Source organism: Cydia splendana, chromosome 3, assembly GCF_910591565.1.
Source record: "Cydia splendana chromosome 3, ilCydSple1.2, whole genome shotgun sequence".
NCBI classification, from domain to species: Eukaryota; Metazoa; Arthropoda; class Insecta; order Lepidoptera; family Tortricidae; genus Cydia; species Cydia splendana.
In genome coordinates, this window is record NC_085962.1 from 19988764 (window position 1) to 20016403 (window position 27640).

Below are 27640 nucleotides of genomic sequence, written 5' to 3' on the forward strand. Positions count from 1 at the left end.
AAAGGCGCGAAATTAAAATTTTCTATGGAAAGACAACCGCACGCACCTACATTTTTTAAATTTGCCGCTTTTTTCTACTGACGGATATGGCTTGACAGACTATAAACTCGCTCCACACTCGTGCGCGAATCGCGGCGCGAAAGTCGAGATCGCAGATTTGCGAATTCGACTCCACAGCCTGAGAGGGCTATAAATATAACGGATTATTTATGCTGGCAATCTTTGATGGAAACGTCAAGGTCAAGTGTCAAATCTGACGGCATCAAATATTTGCGCGCTCGCTTCGCTTTGCCTAAATTTCATAACATTTTTTTTGTTATTTGTTAAACAAGCATGCTTTTTTGTACGACTTGCCGGGTATTTTAGAAATAGTTGATGTTATTCACTTGGGTTTGTCTATAAGTGTTATTTCGTAAAGTATTCAGTTATAAAACATGCCAACTACTCGTAAAAAAGTAATCAAAACCGTTTACAAAGATGAGAACGATAGCGAGCCCGAGACAGGAGATTTTAGCGACTCGGGGTCCGATGCCAAAATAACTGACGTCTCCAGCTCCGAGGACGAAGAGCAAGCCGTGTCCTCAGGAGAAGAATTTGAAGACGAAGACCCAAAAAATAGTAAAACAAAGAAATCAGCACCGAGAAGAAAGCCTCAATTTGCGAAAAACTTCATTAAAAAGATTCGCGATGAACCTCAGGATGGTTCGGATGAAAATGCTCCTGCCATAAAAGCGTTTTCAGTGAAGGATTTAACTGATGCTGATAAGTTGCTGCCTTCGTTCCTCAACCTGTCAGAAAGTGGTGAGTTCACATATTTCACAAAACTCACCAGCTGTGTGGGCTCTAAGGCTGTTGAACTCGCTTATGTCATGGGCACCAGGATGTGATATGTTTGCAAGTTGATGGTTGGTTGTGTGTCAGATGTGTCTGGGTGGATTTCAAAATCCTGCGAAAACTTATAGTTCGGTCTTTATAAAAAAAACTAGTAGGTTGTGCGAGTTGCAACTTTTCATGTTCCTTCAATTACCATCTCCAATAACCTAATAGTTTTTTTATATAAAATGTTTTATGTGTCTAAAATCATCACCGTCTACCGGAAAAATCTGAACCTTTTTGTTTCCAGTGAAAATTATAGCATACCTATCGTACGATTGCGATTTTTCTTTTACTTATATCTTTTCATGTTGTTGTTTAACACATGACAAAATATGCAATAATTCCTTCACCGAGAAAGTACATTTAAAAATATTTAAAATTTTATCACGAATATTCGTCAACACCGTCATGGTAATGTCAATGTGAGCTTATCTCCGTGTATGAACAACGAAATACCGCTAAAGGTCCTTGCCCTATTTTTCACTTTAATATAGAATGCCAAAAATGATTTCACTATAAAGTCACATCATTGAATCGTGAGAAATATTACGAACAAATTTGTAAAACGTAGTTTGTCACAACAGAGCATCATCACCGTTATGCTTTGGTTTAAAAAAGTTACAAATGATATATTAGAAATAATTACTGAAATGAATGGCAAACTACATGAAGTTTATTGTGTAGCATAGACATTAACTACTATTATTCGTATTCTAGAAATAAAAACAAGAAACTCTCAAATCGTCAACACCATACCCATCATCACCGGAAAAAAATGACGACCGGTGATGATTTCATGTGTATGGTGATGACGGTTCTCAGAAACTTTTCTAGTTATTTTGCTATAATTCATTATGAAATTAAGCTGTATGTTTGAAAAACGTTCTCTATGTCTTCTAACACTATATAATGTCTACCTTATAAATGTAGAATAAATGTAGAAGAAGATATAACTATTTCTTTCACACTAGAGGATGGTTAGTTTTTAAATAACATTTTGACTGAAGTAGGCAACACTTAGGTCACTTAGAACTTAGAACATACAAATGTTTTTTTTATAATCTAATAATGTAAATCGTGCAACTTAGAGTCTGTAATTGCATGTTAGTCGTGTTAAAACAAAGTATTAAAGTATTAAAGTTTTAAGCGACCATAGGCTACGGTACTTGCTCACTATCGTGATGGCCTTATGTTTTTTGATAATATTATATTAATTGATGTATATAATTACAGCAATTAATAATTATACCATTGGGTAGTCACCGGACCCAATACCTAACATTTTGTAACTTATGACATGCATTACAAGTAGGGGTCTTGCAACTTATAAAACACTGATTATATATTAATGTTTAGCTATTAAACAACATATATATGGATTTAAATCATTATAGCTATTTTTAAAGTTAATTTATAAAACAACAAAAATACAAAATTATGCAATGAATCAAATTATCAAAAAAAAAGTAATATATCATAACAATTAAGCTCATTGGTATTTAAGCCAGCAATTTTATAATATGATATAAATACCAAGTTATGCAGTAGATAAAAGAAGATGCGAGTTTAAACTGATAATAAGAGTACAATATTGTTAATATGATTTAACATTGAAAAAACCCAAAAAAATAAATGAATACATAAATTGCCTGTTTCGGAATATAAATTATTTAAAATTTACAATAAAAATACTTGTTATATATTTATTTATATGAATAAAATGTATTTTTTATAATTTTCTAAAAATAATTTATGTAGCTAGTCTTATGTTCAAAAACATGTTATTTGTAATGTTTATTAAAGTTCTAAAGCCTTACAATTAAAAAAGTTTTTGTTTTATTAATACGTTTTAAATACATATATAAATTAGTTCCCAAATCGTCATTACCGTACATGCAGTGTCATTACCGTCTATAAAAGAGTCATTACCATACCATGGTTGTCATCACCATCTTGCGTTTTTATTTTCCGAAAGCGATAACTTCAAATATAAGCCACAAATGATTGTATAAATACCATAAATATCCTCAATATACAGCCCCCTATTACTTTACCCAGCTAGAATCGTGTTAAATTAAACATTAAAAAAAAAAATTTTTTGTATGGTGAAATTTTTTGTGATGAAATCCACCCGTCTGCGGTACTGTGAGATGATGGACGAAAGTTGATTGTGATCTGATTTTCCTAAATTGTGTAACTAAATTACGAATTCTGTAATCTGATGTGTACAGTGATTTGGTTTCCATTGTAATGTTGCATATTAAGTTTTCAAATAAAATAAATAAAAATATTTGAGCATCAGTGAAAGTTTTTGATTCAGCTTGGACAAATGCTTTTGTATGTCCAGATGTTCTCATTTACAGGTTGCACTTCACGACCAATTCTCATGAAACTTTGGGAGTAGATTCAAACATTTTTTTTTTTGTTGAATTGTGAGGTCTACAGATTACTGAGTGACTAGTTTAAGGTTTTCTCCTTTTCTTAAATGACTAATTTTTGTCCTAACATTCTCAAATCCAAGTTTTACTATTAGTAAGGAATATTTTCTTAAATCATTTGCAATTACATTTACTCTCAGAAAGCATAATGTTTAGATCCAATCAGATATATAACAATCAAATCTGGATTTCCCTAATTTCATACATAATTTCAGATATTGTGGCAGCAGTATAGTAGCTTTGCTTAGTTTGGGGCTAGGTCAACCTGTGTAAGATGTCCCCTATTAAACAAGAATGTATTTAACAAAGCCATTAATTTATTTACAGACAGTAGTGATGATGAATCTCCCAGAAAACCACCGAGTTTACCTGCCAACACCACCTTCTCTTCAGTTAATGATGCAGACAGTGACCATGAAACTAAAATGGAGTATCAAGATGTGAGCATTACTTACATAAAGTGTCATTCAATGGAACTTGCTAACTATGTAAACAAAAGTCACTAGTAAATTCATCATTCAGAGACTATTTCAATATGGCAGTTTGTTTACATAGTTAGCAAGTTAGTTAGTGGAGTGAGCACTCTTGTCTTACTATATTTCTTTATGGTAGTGTGCATGTGCAATAATAACAGTCAATAAGAGAATGAAAATTAGGGAAAAACTTTGACTTTAAATTTTATATTGTATGTTTTCTAGTGTCCGACCGAAACATGTTCTTTTGCCGAAACCGAAACCGAAACCGAATGTTCGGCTTTGGCTCTAGTTTCGGCCGAAACCGAAACCGAAACTTTTGTAGACTTGTTAAAATCGTTGAAAAAATGAGATAAAACCGCTTTTACACACATATTATGGGGCTGTCAACACCCAATGTCCTTGAAATTTATGTTAATTAAGCAGTTTTTTAAGAAAATTACTAGAGCTAGACCAAGATAATTCTGCAACGATTTTGATAACACACGCAGTGCAAGTGTTATTTTAAACGTCAAATCTTCTATGAAATTATGACGTAAGTATAAATAACATTTCCACTAGTAGCACTGCATATGCTATCAAAATCATTGCAGAATTTTCTTGGTCTAACTCTATTCATTCACCAGTCAAGCTAATATGTAGATACAGGGTCAACCAAAAAACCTATCAATAACGCGAGCGCAGCGAGCGCGAAATTTTTTGTTAACAATATCGCAAGGCCGGGTACCGATCTTCACCTGGACCTAAAAGTCCGAAGTGCCCCAGTTAGGCGAACTTTCATGCGAAGTCAAAGCCGTGCTTCAGGCTTCAGGATAAGTAGTTGAGCACAGACTCCAACCAATGTCCATTTTATTAAAAAGCGACACCGCAGGCCGAGCATGGCGCAGCGAGGCCAAAGGCAAAGCTGAAGTAGAGGACATGTGGAACACAAACCAATGGTAAATTGAGGTAAAAAGTGAGGCTACGGTCGAGCATTCGTATGAAAAACTGTACTGGGGGCGCTTTTAAGGGTTTTTTCTTCGTTTTAATCAATATTTAGCTGTTCAGCCTCGCAAAATATTAACTATTGAGAAAATCAACTTTGCGGCACTAGTTGAGAGTAGCCTTTAGCCTCGCTTAAAATTTGCCATTAGAGGTATAGCTGGTCAAACCAATTTGTCAGTCAGTAAGAACCAGGAAAACTATACTCATCCTTTTCTTTTGGGTGCTAGTACTAGTCTAAGACAAAGATAGTATGATTCTCTCTGTATATGATTGAAATGAGACAGTCTTTTGACAAACTATAGATAGGAAAATGACTGAATAAGTGAGTGCATGAATAAGAGCGAAAAAGACATCGGTCGACTCGGGCCGAGCTGATACTCGGCCAACGGCAACGTACGACAGTGCTATCTCATTCACTCCAATACAATTTAGACAGTGTGCGCGTTATAGGTATTGACAGCCTCTTAAGACTGCGTCGACCGTCCAGTGACGCCCTCATTAGTGGAATTGTGTTTTATAATAAACCAATTGATTACTGTACCTATAAATTAATCACTATATGTAGGTATATGGTGTATATTGTTGTCCTATTTATTCCCCAACTTTTGGTCTTTGTCCGAAGTACCATTTCGTAAGTTTCGGCCCGGCCGAAAGGTTAGGCCGTTTTTTGGCCGTAACCGAAACTACAGCCGAAACATGATTTTTTGGCCGAAACTGGCCGAAACCGAAACCGAAACCGAACCTTCGGTCGGACACTAATGTTTTCTATTATACCTCTACATTACTTAACATTATTTCAAAATTAACTGTAACCTTTACTTAAATAATATTGGAAGTCTTTTTCCTCGCGTTATCCCGGCATTTTGCCACGGCTCTTGGGAGCCTGGTGTCCGCTTCACAACTAATCCCAAGAATTGACGTAGGCACTAGTTTTTACGAAAGCGACTGCCATCTGACCTTCCAACCCAGAGGGGATCCCTTATTGGGATTAGTCCGGTTTCCTCACGATGTTTTCCTTCACCGAAAAGCAACTGGTAAATATCAAATGATATTTCATACATAAGTTCCGAAAAACTCTTGGTACGAGCCGGGGTTTGAACCCGCAACCTCCGGATTGCAAGTCGCACGCTCTTACCGCTAGGCCACCAGTGCTTTAAATAATATTGGAAGTAAAAAATAATAATCATGGAAACCGGGGGTTTAACTAACTCGCGGAAATTGTTAATAATAATGAAAGCCCTGTGAAAAAAATGCAATTGTGTACAATTATTGTAATTTAGTATCTTGCCTATTATGGGAACATTGCAGTTGCACACCAACATTGCACTTGGCGTGCAGTTCCCATACAAGTTGCAGTCAGGTTGCAGTCTGTCTGTACCAGCCCTTAGTGAATAATCTGGCTGGCTGGTTACTAATCAATGAATATTTTTTTCTAGGTATGGTCTAAAAACATACCTGACAACAGTGAGGAGATTGCACAAAAAACTTTCAAAGAATTGGAAATCCACAAAACAAAGGTTGAAGAGACAAAAGCTTCAATCCTCAATTACACAGCCAAGAGCTCCTCCCAGGCCTTTGATGTGAAGGATCTGTTGGCTCAAGGAGAGGATGTGCTACCTGAGCCCACAAAAGTAAAGAAAAGTAAAAAAAAGAAGAAACAAAATGACAGTGACTCAGAAATGGAGGACTGGGAAGAGGTGAAAGGTAATTGTAATTGCCTATTAATTTGTTTAGATTAATTAATTTAGATTTGTTTTGTAGATTAGCGCCATTTAAATAAGTGGCTAAGGTGTTGAAATGAACAAGCAACAAACACCATCTAGCTCTTTGAGAGTAGTATTGTACAAGTTTATGTTGTAAGTAGGTGTAAGATAATAAATATATTAAATCATACAAGATACTTAAAAAGATACTTGAAGTAGGCATGTTATGGATGCAATCGCCCTCCCATACCCACAAAAAAAAAATGCTACCAAATAACTTATAAACATGTAACAATTTTACACTAAATCTCAATACTCTTATTCCTAAATACTGATTTTGCAATAAGCAAATTTTAAAATTTTCAGAGTCAAAAGCACTACCAGCTTCCGGATTGCAGGTGGTCGTAGACTTCCCTGACGCCGCCCACAGGAAATCTAAAAAGATAGACCTTGAAATGATGATGAAAAGAAAAATGAACAGAGTCAAAAAAGAGTATCAAGTGTACATGCATAAAGTTCATGTTCTGTGCTGGTTAGGGCACGGGAATTATGTAAGCTCAATTCTAAATGATCAGGAAATAATGAGTGCCGTGTTATCGTTATTTCCTTCAAAAGAATGCTACCCAGGTGAACGAGTTGATGTGAAGTATGTTGAACAGATAACAAAATGGTTTAAGAACAAAATAACTTTAATACAAGATAGGCATGAAAACAAGTTCAAACCTAAAGCACCGCCTCTTAAAGATATCCTATTAAAAGAGATTAAAAACAAGACGGTTTCAACAAAGAAGTTCATGTTCTTTATTTTTGTCAGTATGTTAAGGGCGCTCGGCCTCCAGTGTCGAGTCATGTTCAACTTTGTGACATTGCCAATCAGACCGCCCAGTTCCGAACTTTGTTCTCTTTCTACCAAACCAAAAGACGAAAAGAAGAATGTGGAGCCTAAAAAAGAAGATACAAAGAAATCGGCTCAAAAAAAAGGATGCAAATCTAAAACAAAATCAAAACAGAGCATTGCACAAGTTGATGGAAACTATGATAGTGACATGGATGTGGATGATAAATATTATAGTGACACGAACATTATGCAAATTGATGGGAATGATGATGGTAATATTGAAACCGCAAAAGGTCGTAAAACTAGGCGAAGTAAAGCGGCTATAGCCTTGGAACTCACAGAAAAGGCGGAGGATGTTTCACCACCTAAAAGAGCAAGAAGAAGTGTCACCTCAAAGTCTGACCCATTGAAAAGTGTATCCGAGGATAAAACTTTACCAAAGCGAAGAATCAGAAAAGCCAGTGAAGATAAAGCTAAGGCCCAAGAGACAAAATCAGTTGAAGTAGACTCTAGTAATAAAGCTTCACCAACTCCTAAGACACTCTCTTTAAATAGACGTGGCAAAGCTATTAAAGAAACTAAAACTGAGACGAAAGAAAGCCAAAATGTTATCACAAAATCTCAAGAAAAGTCGAGTAAAAAGACTACCCTAACTCTAAAACAACCTGATCCTCCAAAAAATATTGTTAGTAACGAGAATAACAAGGCAGTTAGTAGCACATTCTTTGAAAGTACTAGCAATACTACCACTAAATCTACAACACGGAGCCGATCAAAAACTGCCGACGTAAAAAAGGTGCATGATTCTAAAGATTCTGTTAATAAAGACACTAAATCCAGATCAAAGAGTGCAGGCACTCCTGAAACTAGTAAATATTTCAAAAACAGTGAAAAAACAACAACTAAAAGAACAAAAAAGGCAGCTAAAGATCCAGACGATGAGTTAAGAGTGAGTCACAGGGATCTCGTGCCGAAGACAAAGACATCTAAGAATGAGGTGACTTCTACACTGATTGCAATCATGAAAGACAGAATGGAAGAGTCCATGAATAATGCTAAGGTGGTTAAGAAAACGAAAACTGTAAAAGGTTAGTTTTATAGGTACCTAACTGTTTTTTTTTTAAGATATTAGGATTATTTTAGATTTATTGATTTTAGGCGCGGAAGGTTGAATGCTTCATAGGTACTTTTATTTAATTTGCCGCCCTTTTATATGTTTTTTTAATGACGAAAATGTATTGCGAATGGTGAGAATGGTTACCAAAGCATCTGAGAATGGTAAAGTCGTCTACACACAATGCTCGTATAAATGGTTCCCAACTCGCATAGGACAGCTCTGCACGCAGGCGTCCAGAGGCTGCGATGTCCGCTTACCATTAGCCGGCCTGTTTGCCATTTATAAAAACGATAATCACTTTTATAAACTCCTAACATATTCGTTTTTTCTTCACGATTCTGGGTGCCTACCGCGAACCACGTTCGACGTGTTGGCTCCCTGTCACACTTACGTACGAATTTACAAGTGCGACAGAGAGGCAACACGTCGAACGTGGTTCGCGGTAGGCCCTCTGTCTCCTAAAGTTCGTAGTACCTACTGACACAACCTATAGTGTAAATAACATTATTTGCGGTATTTGACGTCTGTCACTCACAACAGCAATACTACGTAAAATGTTTTGCACATCGAAATCACAAAGGAAAACAACTGCACTGCGAACGTTTACGTTCTACGTCTTTTTTTATTTATTTTAGGGTTGGCCGGACACCACCGTTATGAATCGGTAGTCGTCTAAGTAAATCGATATGAATTTTTCATTTTTCTTTTAATAAAAATACGGAAAAGGTGGATAATTAACTGTAAATATGGATATATTTATCGTCACTTAACAGACAACAAATTTGACACAGAAATAACATAAATAAACTTTAAAATAGATCCCCAGTTAGTTTCAATTTTGACAATGGGTGCGACCTACTCGGTCGGTGTATTAAATACACCGACCGACCGGTAGCTTGCCGGAAAACCATATAATTCTAGCTTTATTTAAATCTCAAATAAAAAATCATTATACGTCACAATTCGATACCTCAGTCTACGTGCCATCCAATCGTAATCGCTTGTTGTGACAATCGATTGCGTTAGTTACATCTCTATATACGTCAGTCATAATGTGTCAAATACCGCAAATAATGTTATTTACACTATAGCCGAACTGCTAATTTTAAAAGTGTAAAATTTACATTATTTTAACAGGAAAATCAAAGATAAACAACGGCGACAGTGACTACGAACCCGAAGCAGTGAGCGACGACGATTTCAAACCGACCAAGATCAGTCCGAAGCCAAGTACGAGTCGCAAGATCGACCGTCGAGTGCTATCGACGGACGACGAGGCGCCGAGAGACAAGACGGACGTGTGGTGCGAGGTGTTCGTCGAGGAGCTCGAGCAGTGGATAGCTGTCGATGTGGTGAAGGGGCTGGTTCACTGCACAAATGAGATTTACGTAAGTTTCACCAGGCGTGGCTCACTCCGTAGCTACAAGTACATCCGTTCTACACCAATTTTGGTGGCTAGCTATAAGCCGCGCGTGGCGCTGTCGCCACCTAGCGGCCATATCTGTCCTGATCGTAATAGACGCGTTTTGTTAGAGAGTGAGTCTTCTGTACCTTGTACTATTATTTATTCTGTGGTTTCGCTGGGCGATGACAATCGTACGATCGCCAACACTGTTAACTGTACATCGGTGGACCTTATGCCTTTTGTAATAAGGTCCACCGATGTACAGTTAGAAGTGTTGCTGTTTGTACATGGACAAACGCCAAAAGAACAAATGGGATATAACACTTTAAGGTGGTTCGATTTTCATACAAAATTCAATCGCATTGCGTTAAGTCACTACACACTATTAGTACATAAATATTTCCGCATTTATCTACTTTCGAATATTCGTTTGCGCGAAATTAATAGGAAAACAATTATGGTATACGGGGGTTGTTTAGGGGATGAAGTAACGGAACACGGTGTTGTTCATACGGCGTTTATTACAGAACTGATTTTTGGATTACCTACCCACGTAACATTTACATACCTAGTTGCGTCTACCCCCAAGTACATATATCACACCCTTACACTTAAATTATGCTATACTTACCTATTAAATACTTAACTTATTTAACCCTTTACCGCATAGTAAGTAAGCCATAGGTATATGGCGGATATGATATTTAATTATTTAGACCGCTATTAAAGTTCGAATTTAAATGGATATATTTTTTTTTATTACATGCCGTAAGGGGTTAACAGTTATTTAACTTATGTAATACAATCGATAAGAAAGAATACAAAAATACATAAATAGTGGCAGTCCACTAATATAAAAGAGGATCACCATAGTGATCAACCGGCGGTACATTCCGACGAGGCCTCTGCACTGACGACGGCACGGGTGGCATCGGTGGTAGCTGGGTGATTCCAGGATGATCCATCGGACCAGGCCACGCCAACGCGGAAACTGGTGATCGCGCTCTAACTTGATCTACATGCCTCTTAAACCTAGTTGATAAATCGTTTTCCTTTACCACTAACACAGTCCTAGAACCTATCAAGCTATCCACCTTCCCTTTAAGCCATTTCTCCCCCGAGCTGTAATCCCTAAACCACACAAGGTCTCCTATCCGGAACGCCCTATCTGTACCCCCCGCCTGCTGCACCTGCCTTTCTTGTGCCGCCTCCACACGCTGCTCGAGCCCGCGACCGGGCCGTAACATGTCCAGACGGCAACGCAATGCCCGCCTTTGGAGAAGCATGGCCGGTGTTTGTCCTGTGGTGCTGTGGGGAGTATTCCTATACGCCATCAAATATTCCTGAAGAGCCTCTTCCACGTCTACTTGATCTCTAACTGCCTTTTTGAGCGCCCTTTTGCACAACTTAACAGCTGTCTCGGCGGCCCCATTTGATGCCGGGTGGTATGCGGGTGTAAAAGTATGAGTAATACCATAATATCGCATGAAGGTATCCACCTCCCTGCTAGTAAATGGAGGCCCGTTGTCCGAAACTACCTGTTTAGGAACGCCAAAACGTGCAAATATCTCTCTTAGCACTTTTAGTACCGCCGCTCCTGTAGTGGTTGTCATTAAGAAAGCCTCTATCCACTTAGAAGACGCATCTATTAAAATCAAAAAAGTTTTTCCATGCCACGGACCCAAAAAATCGAGATGCACCCGCGTCCATACCTCCCCGGGGTACTCCCACGGCTTAACCGGCGCGCGCGGCGGCGCCGGTGCCTCCACTGCGCACGTGTGACAACCCGCGCAGCACGCCTCGATGTCGGCATCAATACCGGGCCACCACACGTAGCTTCGGGCAACGGCCTTCATTTTTACTATTCCTAGGTGTCCTACATGTAGTTCCTGAAGGATTTGTTCCCTAAGTCCCGGCGGAATAATAATCCTATAACCCCACATAACGCAACCAGAGTCTAAGTATAACTCGTTCTTCCTTATGAAATAGGGTTGTAGATCGGCGTGCGAGTTGTGAGAGGGCCACCCTGACTGTAAGTATAAAACGATTTTACTCAATAATATATCTTTTTTTACCTCCTCACAAACCTGTTTGTGAGTGATAGGTAAAAAATCATTAACAAAATTAATGTAAGTGCACTCCGGTTGTTTTTCCCCAACGTCCCCCTTGTGCGGCAACCTCGACAATGCATCGGCGCCATTTTGACTGGTATTAACGTACTGTATATCATAGTCATAACCCGAAAGTATCACTGCCCACCTTTGCATCCTCGAAGCCGCCATCACGGGTATACCCGACTTTGGGCCAAAAATAGCAACGAGAGGCTTATGATCTGTTTTAAGGAGGAACTTGCGACCATACAAATATTGATGGAATTTCTTCACACTAAAAATTATAGCTAAAGCCTCTCGATCTATTTGGGAATATCCGCGTTCGGCTGCGTTAAGTACCCGCGAAGCGTATGCAATTGGTCTTTCCTTTCCGTCTGGCATCAAATGGGAAATGACCCCGGCTACCCCCACGCTACTCGCATCCGTGGTTAGTACCACCGGTAACCCCGGGGAATAGTGCACTAATACGGTACTACTTGCCAATAATTTTTTTACCTCGCAAAATGCTTCCCTGCATTGTTCGGACCACTCAAATTTTACTCCCTTTCTTAGTAACGCATACAGAGGTGCCAACGTGGAACTTATATTTTTAACGAATTTCGCGTAATACATGACCATACCTAAAAACGCTCGCAACTCTGTTGCGCCAGTAGGAGCAGGTACCTGCTCGATAGCTTTTATTTTGTCCGGATTTGTATGGATGCCCTCTTTATCCACTACATAACCTAAATAAGTGACCGACGTGGCGAAAAATTTGCATTTTTCTTTTTTAATTTTTAAGCCAAACTTCTGCAACCTATCTACACTTTATGCAATGTTTCTATGTGCTCTTGGTCGTTCGTTCCCGTCAAAATAACGTCATCTAAGAACACTCCTACTCTGGGAAGATCGGCAAACATCTGTTCCAGTTTTCGCTGGAAAATGCCAGGACTCGAGGACAACCCGTAAATTAACCTATTATACCTATACAACCCTCGGTGTGTGTTGATAACTGTATAAGGTCTAGAGCGCTCATCCAGGACAAACTGGGCATATGCCTGGGACAAGTCAATTTTGGTAAACTTTTCCCCTCCATTTAGCTTGGTTAACAAATCCTCTACTCTAGGTAATGGAAAACGATCTACCTCCAGGCATTTATTAAGCGTAGACTTAAAATCTCCACATACCCTAATGGTTCCGTCCGTCTTGACGACGGGTACGATCGGTGTGGCCCAGTCCGACGAGTCTACCGGCGTGATGACGCCGTCGCGCTCCAGCTGATCCAGCGCGCGCTCCACCGGCTCGCGCAGCGCGTACGCCAGCGGTCGCGCGCGCAGGAACACGGGCCTCGCGCCCTCGCGCACCCGCAGACTCACCTCGCCACCCGTGTACCGCCCGAGCCCCTCCGCAAATACTTCACGGTATCTGGAATTAAGTTCATTCAAATCAAATCGTGCAGTGACCTCGACGTCATGACATGACAACTCTTCCAATTTGAACCCTAACTCACGTAGCCATCTCCTCCCTAATAACGGTCCTTTGCCTTGATCTACTACATACAAGTCCAATGGTTTGCATACATTTTTAAACGTGACATTTACTACAATTTTCCCTAACGGTTGCCTTTTCTCACGGGTATAATAACACATAACAATATCACTATTATGCAATGGCAAATGGGAAAACAATTTTAAGTACAAGTCCCCATTTATACAAGAAATGGCACATCCTGTATCAGCTTCCATTTCGACTAATTTTCCCTCTAATTTAATTGGCAACATGAACGGTTTACATTGGTAAATATCATTTACATTAAAAACATTGCAATGTACCTCATCGCTGAAATCGCTGTTTGCTTCGCCTTGTATGTCATTCTTGTGTGTACTAACGCTCATCTGTAACCTAGGACACATCTTCTTCAAATGCCCCGGCTGATTACACACGCGACAAACATAATTTGCAAATCTACAACTCGATGAGTCATGCGGCCGACCACAAACACTACATTCCGGCCCCGATGAAGTGCGTGGTGTTGTTTGTTCGGTACGGCGCCAATCTCGAGGTGCCTGGTCCTGGCGCCTGGACCCCAAAGGTTGTGCCGCGCTGTTACCAGGCGGCCGCGTCTCCTTGTTGTTGGTCGCTCGGTATGACGTCATCGCTCTCCTGCCGCGCCATGATTGCGCTGATACCGCATGACAACCACTCGACGTACTCGGGCTGCCTTCCAAGCCTTTTGCCCGACCCTCCACTACTGCCGCTGCGTTTGTCTGCGCTGCCTCCATCGCTACCGCCACTTGTAATGCCCGGTCAAACGCAATATTATCTTCGGTAAACAACCGCTGCCGTATTGTTTCATCACAAAGCCCACACACTAGCTGATCCCTTAAATTTTCTGTCAGCTGGGTCCCAAAGACGCAATGCTTTGCTAACTTTTTGAGATCTGCAACAAAATCCGCCACCGATTCACCCGTCTTTTGTTTCCTGTTACGAAACCGGTATCGCTCTGCTAACAAACTCGGTTTCGGTTGCAAATGGCCGCTCATCACTTTCACTAAATCCGCGAATTTTTTACTTGCCGGTTTATCGGGTGTACACAGGGTTACTAATAGTTCGTAGGCTTGATTTCCCATAACCGTTATCAACGTCGGCACTTTGTGTTCTTCCTTTGTTTCGTTGACAACGAAATATTGTTCCAACCGTTCCACGTAAGTCGACCAGCTGTCCGACTCAACATTAAACACTTCTAATTTACTGATGGCCATATTTAGGTACTTGTAAATGACACTGTTAAACTTCGCGTAGACTCGAAATCGTCGCCAATATGGTATACGGGGGTTGTTTAGGGGATGAAGTAACGGAACACGGTGTTGTTCATACGGCGTTTATTACAGAACTGATTTTTGGATTACCTACCCACGTAACATTTACATACCTAGTTGCGTCTACCCCCAAGTACATATATCACAACAATGTTTCATACAGAAATCATGCAATAATCATAGTTAACTTTCATCAATTTTACGTATGTGTGTGTCACAAATGTGTACAGATACAATTGCGACGTTGCCATACCATTTCCGACGTTGCCGGACTGACCACGGCGCGAATTTGGAGTGCCGTCATGTTTAGTGCAATTTTGTTAACAGGTACTTAATTGACCGAAGCGAGAATAAGTACCCGAAGTTCGTCAGCTTAGCTAAGAACTATCATGGTGTGTTTTGCAAACAGTCGCTTTTTTGCTTTCAAACGGAAAGTTCCCGGTTCGATCCCCAGCATTGTATGCTGGGACATAACTTTTTGTATTTTTTTTACACCTAAATTTGGTATTGTTTTTTTTTATATTTTTATTTAATTTTTCTTATTTTCAAAAAGCGAATGATTAAGTATGGGCTACGCGTATTCGTTTATTTTTTACAAAGATAATTAGAAATTATACTCTACCTAATCTCTTTGATTTTTACAATCAGGACATCCTCACTGCAATAAAAAAGAAATGTATAATATTTCCTGTGGTTGAAAATGATGGATTACAGTTACTACCAGGTAAGTAAATTATAACTTGATTATAACTTTATTAGAATCCATATTGTTGCATCATCTTTCTTCCTATTACATCAGAGATTTTTTCCTATCATGATTCATGCTATTATATTTCTTTCAGGTACAGGGACTACTACGGATAACAAATATGAAAAAAATGTACTGGGGGCCGATTTTTGAATTTGCATCGCTCGATTTCGTCACTCGAAAATCGGTGAAAAACGGCGAATGCTAATTTTTGAAATACGAACGATCGAAATTTGGAATCTAGTGGTATTTACCACTCGACTTCAATTCTAATAGTAGAATTTGAATGCCTAGTAGTGGAGATACTATTGAACGAAATACTCGAAATCGAGCGGTCGAAATTAAAAAATCAGCCCCCTGTACTTGAATTCAAAATAAAAATAAATAAATAAAGGTTTTCATTTTATTTTAGGAAAGGGATTGCTTTACTTGTAGAACAAACTATTAGCGCTTTAAATAAAACCGGCCAAGTGCGAGTCGGACTCGCAAACGAAGGGTTCCGTACCATTATCTATAAAAACGGTCACCCATCCAAGTACTGACCCCGCCCAACGTTGCTTAACTTCGGTCAAAAATCACGTTTGTTGTATGGGAGCCCCACTTAAATCTTTATTTTATTCTGTTTTTAGTATTTGTTGTTATAGCGGCAACAGAAATACATCATCTGGGAAAATTTCAACTGTCTAGCTATCACGGTTCGTGAGATACAGCCTGGTGACAGACAGACGGACGGACGGACGGACGGACGGACAGCGGAGTCTTAGTAATAGGGCCCCGTTTTACCCTTTGGGTACGGAACCCTAAAAACTGATACCTGCAGGTATCAGTGACACTTACAAACCTGGACTTCATTTGGCTCATTCTACTAAGAATCGTCAGTAGGTATTCTCCATCCTAGCATAAAAAGATAATTATCCTAAAATGTCGGTTCCATCACGTCAGGTTTTAGTATCAAAAATGTTTCCCAGCCTGCGTGACGTAGCGGAAACTAAAACATCTATACAAATATTTGGGACATAGTTTTTATATAAGCAGCAGGATTCAACAAGAATGACCAACATGATGAGAATGAGGATGAGATTTTTTTAAAACGTTGATAAAGTAATTTATTGATAGAGTCTGTGCGGAAAGAGAAGAGTCTTGAAATGTAGGGGAGCCCATACATTCTACGACTCTTCTCTTTCCGCACAGACCCTAATACTGAATATCTGGGGGAGCGGTGGTGGCCTAGCGGAAAGCGCGTGCGACTTGCAATCCGGAGGTCGCGGGTTCTAACCCCAGCTCGTACCAATGATATGTGGGAATTTTTGTACGAAATATCATTTGATACCTATTTACCGAAACCTATTTATATACCGATACCTATTTTTCGGTGAAAGAAAACAATGTGAGGAAACTGGACTAATCCCAATAAGTTTACTCTCTGGGTTGGAAGGCTTTCGTAAAAACTAGTGCCCATGCCAATTTTGGGATTAGTTGCCAAGCGGACCCCACGCGAGGAAGAAGAGATTGAATATCTGGGAGACGGACCAAAGCTTAGAAAACATAAAAACTCAAAAATGCGCGTTTTCTCACAGATCAGACCTAGCTAAGAGATCAAACCCCTTATAGCAAATTTCATCGAAATCGTTAGAGCCGTTTCTGATATCATCCAAATATATATATATATATATATATATATATATATACATATATATATATATAATAATTGCTCGTTTAAAGGTAAGATAACACAAAAAGGACAAAAATAAACAAAAAGAAATTACCTCCTCTTGCACGTATTTCCACGAACATACCGCAACGCCATTGCAGCATACTTACGTTGTGTGAAATTGTCTACTACAAGAATCACGGAAACACTGTTCGCATGTGTGAGTAATAGTAGGAAAAAGCGTGACAGCAACACTCCGTCGACGTAAAAGGGTGGTTTTTGCACAATGAAGTATTCAATGTTTATTTTAATAGTTCAATATTTACTTAAAGAGTGCGCTAAACATACTTTTAAGTATACAAATACCAAGACCATTCCACAAAAAAATAAAACCTGTAATTTTGCGAAAGTGGCGCCATCTAGCGAGAGTTAAGCTTTGAGTAACCTAGTCGAACCACCTTAAACTCTCGCGTTTTGTACACATTTAATTACATCGAGGTAGACCTGTTTGTGTAATTAAATATGTGAACAAATGGGATGTCTAATGCTATGAAAAGTGTGACTATTTACATAGATTAGTTAAGTTTCGTCAAGCTTTTTCTATCAAACGATTCTTATCTTGGCTAGGCCCCCTGCCGGCCTAGCCAAGGTGTCAATCGCTATCGCTTCGACAACGAAACGCTTTGTGTCTCTCTATCAATCTGCCATATTAGTGCGACAGTGATAGTTGCGTTTCGTTAGCTACGAAGCGTAAGCGATTGGCATGTTGGTTACGCAGTCTGTATGATCTAATTTCTTCTGCTCTTTCACTTAGTCCATCCTATACTTTCAGAATGTATGAAGTTTTATGAGAGTTTGACTCTTAATAAGACAAGGAAAGCAAAGTGGTATACATTCAAAATGTGATTTCACCGCAGAGCCGAGCAACCCACCCCGTCTGCTACGTCGTCGGATGGGACAACAACAACTACCTCAAAGACCTCACGCGGCGCTACGTGCCTCACTGGAACACCGTCACCCGCAAGCAACGCGCCGAGCCCTCGTGGTGGGACACGGCTATTGTCCCGTGGAAGGGACCCAGGACGGCTCGGGACAGGGAGGAGGACGAAGCTTTGGACAGGATGCAGTTAGATGCCCCGCTCCCTAAGAGTATTGCTGAGTGAGTTATGTTTGTTATTTCTGGATTCAAAACTTACAAGTAAACAACAGCTGAGTCCGTATGGTGGGACACGGCTATTGTCCCGTGGAACCCAGGATGGCTCGAAACAGGGAGGAGGACGAAGCTTTGGACAGGATGCAGTTAGATGCCCCGCTCCCTAAGAGTATTGCTGAGTGAGTTATGTTTGTTATTTCTGGATTCAAAACTTACAAGTAAACAACAGCTGAGTCCGTGTGGTGGGACACGGCTACTGTCCCGTGGAACCCAGGATGGCTCGGGACAGGGAGGAGGACGAAGCTTTGGATAGGATGCAGTTAGATGCTCCGCTGCCTAAAAGCATTGCCGAGTTATGTATAGTATTATGTGCTAGATTCAAAGCTCACAATCATAACAAGTAAACAACAGCTAAGCCCGTAAGGTGGGACATCGTCGTTGTCCTGTGGAAGGAACCCAGGACGGCTCGGGACAGGGAGGAGGATGAAGCTTTGGATATGATGCAGTTAAATAGATGCTCCGCTACACAAAAGCATTGCTGAGTGAGTTATGTATAGTATTATGTGCTAGATTCAAAGCTAACAGTCATAACAAGTAAACAACAGCTAAGCCCGTAAGGTGGGACATCGCCGCTGTCCTGTGGAAGGAACCCAGGACGGCCCGGGACAGGAAGGAGGACATAGCTTTGGATAGGATGCAGTTAGATGCTCCGCTGCCTAAAAGCATTTCTGAGTGAGTTATGTATAGTATTATGTGCTAGATTTAAAGCTAACAGTCAACATGTAAACAACAGTTTAGCCCGTATGGTGGGACACGGCTATTGTCCCGTGGACAGGGAGGATGACGAAGTTTTGGACAGGATGCAGTTAAAGGCTCCGCTGCCTAAAAACATTGCTGAGTGAGCTATGTTTAGTATTACTGGATTCAAAGCTAACAATCATAACAAGTAGATAACAGCTAGGCCCGTATGGTGGGACATCGCTGATGTCCCGTGAAAGGGACCTAGGACGTCTCGGAACAGCGAGGAATGCTGTATATAAAATAAATATTAAATGTTTGCAGATACAAAAACCACCCCCTGTACGCGTTAAAGCGGCACCTGCTGAAGTACGAGGCGCTGTACCCGGCGGACGCGGCCACGCTGGGGTTCGTGCGCGGCGAGGCGGTGTACGCGCGGTCCTGCGTGCACGTGTGCCGCTCGCGGGACACCTGGCTCAAGGACGCCAAGGTGGTGAGGCTGGGGGAAAAGCCGTATAAGATCGTCAAAGCACGCCCCAAGTGGGACAAGGTGGGTTATATGGCGATTTAAACTAAATAAAGCCGCTCAACACGACGTTTTTCGTCCGCCTGTTCCTATCTCTATCGCTCGCACAGTGCCATTGACCGCCAGCATCATGGGCGGGACAGCAATATAATTACACGCGTGCGATAGAGATAGGAACAGGCGGGTCAATGTACGAAATTCCCCGCGCTAAGCGTCTTTTCTTTAACACGATATTCACTCATAATTTTAAAACTGAAACGTCGACAGTACAACCAGAAGGACAGGGGAATCTATATTATACTACAGTAAAACCTGGATAATTGCAATCTCAAGGGACCGGCGATTTTTTGTCAATTAACCAGGTTTTTCATTTAAGCAGGTCGTGCCAATTAACGAGGTTCAAAAAATTGTTGTGTCAATTGTAGAGGTTCTCATTAATAGAGGTTGCGTTCCGACAAATTTCTTTTATGGAGGTGCAAATAACCATTGTATGTAGATTTACAAGCTTACGTTCTGGGTTTCTGGTCTCTGGTGGATATATACTTATTATGTAACTTGCACTTTTACACTACCTACATTAATTACTACTTTATTTTCTTATTAAACAATTGTATGGGCTTAAAAAATCCCTAGAATTGTAGAAGAAAGTTTTATTGGAATGTAAAAAGCATATTATGTTTTTGATTTAATCAAAACTATTTCACCTACTACATGCTGTGATAGATACCCAATATAATGGTAAGATTTAAAATAAAATGATGAAATCTATTAAAATATTGCTTAGTCTGCTCTCTACAACTACATTATTCCAATTACAGAGGTAATCAATAAGACTGGTTTCAATAATAGAGGTAATGAAAAGAGCTAAAATAACGGATTTTTTTAGCACAGTGTCAATTATAGAGGTCTCAGTTGCGATGTGGTCAATTACAGAGGCAAAATTACGAAAAGCACTAAAATCTAAATTGCAATTATAGAGGTTCCAAAATTTCAATTACAGAGGCCTTTTGGTCTCAAGGGACCGGGACCGGACCTTTGGTTGCAATTATTGAGGTTTTCCATTTATCCAGGTGCCAATTAACCAGGTTTCACTGTATTATCTCGACGTTTCCAGCTATCCAACAAGCTGATAACGGACAAGCCGCTGGAAATATTCGGGCCGTGGCAGGTTCAGGAGTACGAGCCGCCCGTGGCCGAGAACGGCGTCGTGCCGCGCAACGCCTACGGCAACGTCGAGCTGTTCAAGGCCTGCATGTTGCCTAAAGGCACCGTACATATCAAACGTGAGTATATCTAATTAAATCAACACAATTTACCAAAAACAATTTACGGAATATGTATATATCATCTACTTTAAAATACAGGCTCTAATTGGCTCAAATGAAACTTAGACTTGTAGGTCGACGTGCAGTATTTACTTCGATACTAGCTACTTTGCTCTGTCTGCAGCAATGGGCTGAGAATGTGAAAACCGTCAAGTTTCTGACTAAAGCGGTAGAGATAAGCGACGTTAATTTTTTTTTCTATTTAAGTACAGAATTAACTTTTCACATCACCTATTCGGAAAAGGGGTTTTTCTTCCCTGCTAGGAGGGATCAAAGTGGCACTTTTCTTCCCTGCTAGGAGGGATCAAAGTAACAATTTTCTGTTCTAGCACACTATTTTTACATTTTTTTGCACATTATTTTTTTAGCTTAAATAATCTGTTTAAGCATCAGATTGTGTCAACACTAAGATTTTTTTATTTTCCTCATAGTTGATGTGAAAAGCAGTATGTATCACACGGTATCAAAATTATTTAGTCTTGGGCGTTAACACTTGAATCCCTCATTACGCTCAGGATTCTATTGTAGAATCCATCGCTTCATTCAGGATTCAATGTGCGCCCTTGACGGAAATATATCATTTTGATCCCTTGTAACACAAACTACTATTTTAATTTCAGTACCGAGCCTGAACAAAGTAGCCAAGAAGCTGAACATAGACTGCGCCCCAGCCATGACTGGCTTCGACTTCAACGGTGGCTGGTCGCACCCGGTGTACGACGGGTTCGTCGTGTGCCAGGAGTTCGAGGAGGTCGTCACGCAGGCCTGGCTCGAGGTATCATTCGCTTGAACCATCCTACAGTAGTCAGCGAACACGGCGGCTGGTCGCACCCGGTGTGCGAAGGGTTCGTCGTGTGCCAGGAGTTCGGGGCGGTCGTCACGCAGGCCTGGCTCGAGGTATCATTCGCTTGAACCATCCTACAGTATGCGAACACGGCGGCTGGTCGCACCCGGTGTACGACGGGTTCGTCATGTGCCAGGAGTTCGGGGAGGTCGTCACGCAGGCCTGGCTCGAGGTATTACTCGCTTGAACCATCCTACAGTAGTCTGCAAACACGGCGGCTGGTCGCACCCGGTGTATGACGGGTTCGTCATGTGCCAGGAGTTCGAGGAGGTCGTCACGCAGGCCTGGCTCGAGGTATCACTCGCTTGAACCATCCTACAGTAGTCTGCGAACACGGCGGCTGGTCGCACCCGGTTTAATCGGTTTAATCCTTGTAAGGGCATTTATTGGTGTGTTCATCCACAGTTATATAATTTGTTCCTTTTATATGTATTTATATATATCTATGTAAGGGCAAAGTCGATGTTTAGGTCGAACCATAATACTCTCATTCGATAGGTAATAACAACACTAGAGAAATAAGGATAGACATATGTAAAAAACACTTAGGTTGAAAAGAGATAGCGCTATACGAATAAAGAACACTTCCAAGATGTCGTTGTTTCATTAAACTAGCCTTACATGGCGCTGCGTCAAATTAATTAAAAATAATGGTTTAAAGTTATTAAAAACGTGAAATAATTGTAAATTAATAGACCTCATAGTGAAAGTCATGTAATAAAGTAAAAATAAGTATATAAACGTTAGTAAAAACACGGATGTAGCCGGATTGCGAATCCTACGTTAAAGGAACTAGCTCGCAACACGTTTCGTTGCGGTACCACGTTTCGGTACGCCGGCAAGTTTTCTCTTTTTTCAGCTTTCAGGTCAAAAGTAACTAAAATCATAAATAATGGAAGGAACAGAAGAAGAAGATTTTCAAACTGTTACGGTAGCACAGTTACGGGAAGAATTGACATTACGTTATTTGCCAGTAAGTGGCCTAAAACATGATTTAATCAAAAGAATTATCGACGACAACAAAGCTAAAATACAGGATGGTACAATGGAAGCATTGAAGCAAGAAAAGGTACGTCGTACATCTCAAATTTTGGAAATGGAGTCTATGAGACAGCAAATTCGGGAACTACAAGCAAGTCGAGCACAGGTAGTAAACGAAGGTATGTCCACGGAAGGTACGAATGCGACCTTAACCGAAGTTTTAACTCAATTGGCACAGACTCAAGAAATAATTGCACAAAAAATGTCTCCTACTTTTCAAGTCTTTTCAACCAGTGACACTAGTAACGCTATTCCCCTTTTCGGTGGTAATCGCACTGAAAATGCAACAGAATGGGTTAGGCAAGTAGAACGTATAGCCGCACTAGCTACTTGGTCAGATAACTTGACAATGGTAAACGCATCCATGCGATTAAGAGGCCCAGCTTATAATTGGAATACTGTTTGTGGAAAAAAAATAGAATCATGGTCAGAATGGAAAAAGCAACTCGTAGATAGGTTTAAAATAAGAATGTCATTTGCCGAATTCATACAATACCAAAGTAAAAGGATACTTCGCTCGAATGAAACCATTACTGAGTACATTTATGTCAAAAATGCGATGCTTGAAAAGTCACCTAGTTTAATTCCAGAGCCCGATCGAGTATCTCTGATACTGGAAGGAATCCAAGACATGCGGTGGTCAACGCCTTTGGCAACGCATTGCTGTAAGAATGTGGAGGAGCTCATCAATCATGCAACAGCAATTGACAACATCAGGAAGGTACAGCGTAAGATGACCGAGCAGCAAGAATCAGTAAGTAAACAAACATTTGACAAATCAAAAAGCAATTTCATACCGAAATATAACCCCAGTGTAGACAAAATTGATGAAGTAACTTGTTTCCGATGCAAAAAGAAAGGCCATGTTTCATACAATTGTGAAATGCAGTCACAGCAATCCAATGTACAGTCACCCAAGGAAAAAGTAGCTACAAAACCATACTCTAATCAATTGAATAACCCAAGCACGTCGACAGGTATTAAAAATAATCAAAATAAAGAAAAACAAGTTAATTGCATACAGTTTGATGAACCAAGTGTAATATTAATACCAATTATACTTAACAGCAACATACAACTGTCAGCACTCCCAGATTCAGGATCGGTGGTAACCATGGTGGATAAGAAGCTACTCCCAAGTGACCTGCAAGTGTACCCATGGCAGAAAGGCTCATACAAGGTAGCAGGGAGCATGATCACACCCGTTGGATGGATTACAGCGAGGTTACAGGTGGGAAAAATTGACTATATTATGCCTCAGATAGCAATCAGTGAAAACTTACCAGTAGATATGATAATAGGAAAAGATTGGCAAAATGCGGTATATGCAAGAATTATACATGGACCAGATGGCAAAGTATGTATCATTACGCCTACGCATACAGAGTATTTTGACAATTTGACACAGGATAATACCTTAACTGCATGTTGTATGAAACCCATAAGCACTAGTAAACAGGAAATTTTAATTACACAAGATGACCAAGAAAAAGTTGCAAATTTAGTTGACAAGTATTCAGATATTTTTAAAAGTGACAAGAATGATATAGGAGAATTTCAGGATGTAGAACTAGAAATAAAGCTAAAACATAACATTCCCATTAAATGTAAACCGTATAGACTGCCACAACCAGAACGAGAATTTCTAAGAAAAACAATAGATGAATGGATTGAGCAAAAGATATGTAGACATTCAGATTCCCCATATGCTGCACCAATGTTTGTTGTAGAACAGCCATTTCATAGTACAACCCCTTTCAGACCAGTTGTAGATTATTCAAAGACTATAAACCCTATTACAGAAAACAATGTTCAACCTATAGACCGAATGGAGGACATAATAAATGTAATATCTCAGTTTGTATACAAATTTAAACTTGACATTTACCATGCATATCACAATATTAGAATTAAAGAAGAAGATATTTATAAGACAGCGGTAATAACACAGGATCATCATGTAGAATTCATGCGAGTCATGTTTGGCATGGTCGGAGGACCATCGATTATGTCAAAAGTAATCAATTTAACATATGGACACTTATATGATCAAGGAGTACGCTTGTATTATGATGACATTTCAGGAGGAGCACATAATATTGAACAATTATTGTCAGTTTTGGAACAGGTATTTATTGCAACACAGAAAAAAAAATTGAAATTAAACAAAGAAAAGTGTGTATTTTTAGCAACAGAACTACCACTATTTGGAAGAATAATTGGGCACAATGAAGAAAAACCAGATCCACAAAGAACAGCTGCAGTGAGTAGATACGAAACTTTGACATCAATTTCTGAAATTCGATCATTTTTAGGTTTCACAAATACATTTAGAAAATACATACAAAATTATGCATCTATTGTAAAACCACTAACAGATATGTTGAAACGAAACGCAAATTTGCCCATAGAAAAAAAACAAGAGTTTAAAAAGAAACAAGTGACTTTGACAGAAACACAACAAAACGCATTTCAATCAGTAAAAACATTAATAACGTCGTCACCAATATTAGCATATTTTCGCCAAGACGCAGCAGAAACCATAGTAGAAACTGACAGCTCATACAGTGGAATAGGATCGTGTTTGCTTCAGGTTCAAAATGGACAGAAAAAAGTGATTGAGTATGCCAGCAGATCATTGAAGGATACAGAAACAAGATATCACATCAATGAACTCGAGGTAACGGCAGTTCATTGGGCTATTACACAAAAATTTAGAGTTTACTTGCTTGGCACAAAGTTTACACTTATCACGGACAGTTACACGACAGCGTACGTTATAAATAAATCAAAAATGAACAGAAAATTCGCCAGATATGTTGTAGATTTAGCTCCATTTGATTTCATACCAGTGCACAGACCCGGCAAACAAAATTGTATCGCAGATCATTTGTCAAGATATCCCTTAGAAGATTTATGTATGATGATAGTCACAAGTAATGAAGAAAAATTAAAACAAGCTCAGAATAAGGACAATTTCATTAAATTAATATGTACAAAATTAAATCAAGACCCCACAACACACCATTTGCAACAAATTAGACAACAATATAAAATAGAAAACGGTATTCTCATACATGTCAATGAACAAGAGCCTTACAATAAAGAGAAAATTGTAGTACCACAAAGTTTAAGATCTTCAATATTAAAGTTAGCACACGATGACAGTGGACACATGGACATGAAATCAACATTGGCACGCATCAAGCAAAAATATTGGTGGAAATCAATGCACAAGGACATTAAAGCTTACACAAATGCCTGCATTGTTTGTGCAAGTACCAATCGAAGAACAAAATTGGCTTATGGATTAATGGGTACAAGACCGATACCACACACACCCATGGAGGTAATATCAGCTGACCATATAGTAGCATTGCCACAGACCACTTCAGGCAACATATACATGTTGGTACATATAGACCATGCTACTAGGTACATAATGGCTAAGCCCACAAGCTCGTTGTCAGCAAGTGATGTCATAGACACAATAGAAAAGGATATTATTTACGTATATGGTCCACCATTGACATACATTTCAGACAAAGCCCCATGTTTTATGAGTCAATCAACTCAATGTTTCTTCACAAAATATGGAATACAACATCTGCCCACAACACCATACACGGCTCAGAGCAACGGATTAATTGAAAGAGCAAATGCCACGATTATTGCAACTCTGACTAAAATGGCATTGGAAAATAGTACAGAGTGGGACAAGTTATTGCCTAATACCTTATTAGCAATAAATACATCAAGACAGAAGACAACAGAATATTCCCCATTTTATTTATTACACGGATATCATCCTAGAATACCACCCAATGAAATTCACATAGGAACTATTCAAGAAAATATGGACCGGACACATCAGTTAGATTTATTATCCGAAGCAAGAACCATAGCAAACAAAAAAATAGAAGAGCAACATTGTAGAAATAAAATCAGATTTGACCTCAGAAAATTAGAACATAACTTCAAGGAAGGTGAATATGTATTATATGCATGGCCCCAACCACAAGATCATAAGTTGACTCCAAAATACAAGGGACCATACAAAATAGTAAAGAAAGTAGGATCAGTATGCTATGAGATACAGAATGTCAGACAACCCACAAAGAAGAAGATAGTCCATGTACAGTTTTTGAAACCCTTAACACCACCTCCCTCTTTAGATTCTTTTTCAGCTTTTTCAGATACACAAAACGATGACCATATTAATAGTGACCAGTACAAGGATGATGACAGCGATGATGTAAACTCCCATAATGACCAGATACCGGAGGATCATCAGACCACGGACGTGACCCATACCCTGGAGTGTGATGGAACCAGTCATACAGGAGGACGAAGACAGTATGTAACCAACAGAGGACGCATCACTGAGAAACCATACAAGTATGATATTTAACCGGATTTGACAATATAAATATATGTATTTCTTTTATATTCCATGATAGTATACAATCTATGTACCTACCTAAGAGTCTTAGATATCAATTTTGTTTTCCAATATATAGTAATTTCAGTAATATTTTGCATAATTAATTTAAAGGTAAACAGTAAAGTAATTACATAATAATTTCTTTTTACCGTAACTCAGTTTAAAGTGTGGAAAAAAAAAGTAAAGGAATGGAAAGTCAGTTTGCGAAGCGTAAATAAAAAGAATTTGCTATAAATATGTACATATCTAGCTTTAAGTGTATATAGGCGTGTATAGTAGGGTAACGGTTGTAGTATTGTGCGTACAGAGAGGAATAAACAAAAAACAAACAAATTTGTGTATAATGTTATATTGCATGCTTTGTAAATAATTACTTAACTTAATGAGCTTAACCTAATAAACTTAACCTAGTGCCGAATAAAATAAA

General features: G+C 39.4%; 3 protein-coding genes across 3 annotated transcripts in view; 1 reads left to right on the forward strand and 2 right to left on the reverse strand.

Annotated features, from left to right (window-relative positions):
* Positions 1 to 297: 297 nt before the first annotated feature.
* Positions 298 to 27640, forward strand: part of LOC134806773 (DNA repair protein complementing XP-C cells homolog) — a 30215-nt gene continuing 2872 nt past the window's right edge. Inside the window, exons 1-9 of the mRNA XM_063780108.1 lie at positions 298 to 801; positions 3642 to 3754; positions 6208 to 6475; positions 6841 to 8400; positions 9567 to 9817; positions 18060 to 18301; positions 19358 to 19583; positions 20674 to 20842; positions 21505 to 21659. Of these exons, the coding sequence (XP_063636178.1) occupies positions 435 to 801; positions 3642 to 3754; positions 6208 to 6475; positions 6841 to 8400; positions 9567 to 9817; positions 18060 to 18301; positions 19358 to 19583; positions 20674 to 20842; positions 21505 to 21659 (3351 nt within the window). The 5' untranslated portion in view covers positions 298 to 434. The remainder of the gene's footprint in view (positions 802 to 3641; positions 3755 to 6207; positions 6476 to 6840; positions 8401 to 9566; positions 9818 to 18059; positions 18302 to 19357; positions 19584 to 20673; positions 20843 to 21504; positions 21660 to 27640) is intronic.
* Positions 12618 to 13898, reverse strand: LOC134806888 (uncharacterized protein K02A2.6-like). The gene is made up of 2 exons (XM_063780307.1): positions 13757 to 13898; positions 12618 to 13349 (listed from the first exon to the last, which is right to left on the reverse strand). The coding sequence occupies exons 1-2, from the start codon at positions 13795 to 13797 to the stop codon at positions 12746 to 12748; spliced, it is 645 nt and encodes a 214-aa protein (XP_063636377.1). The 5' UTR covers positions 13798 to 13898; the 3' UTR covers positions 12618 to 12745.
* Positions 13827 to 14686, reverse strand: LOC134806689 (uncharacterized). Its single transcript, XM_063780017.1, has 2 exons — positions 13918 to 14686; positions 13827 to 13855 (listed from the first exon to the last, which is right to left on the reverse strand). Exons 1-2 carry the CDS (start codon positions 14684 to 14686, stop codon positions 13827 to 13829), a joined length of 798 nt encoding a protein of 265 aa, XP_063636087.1.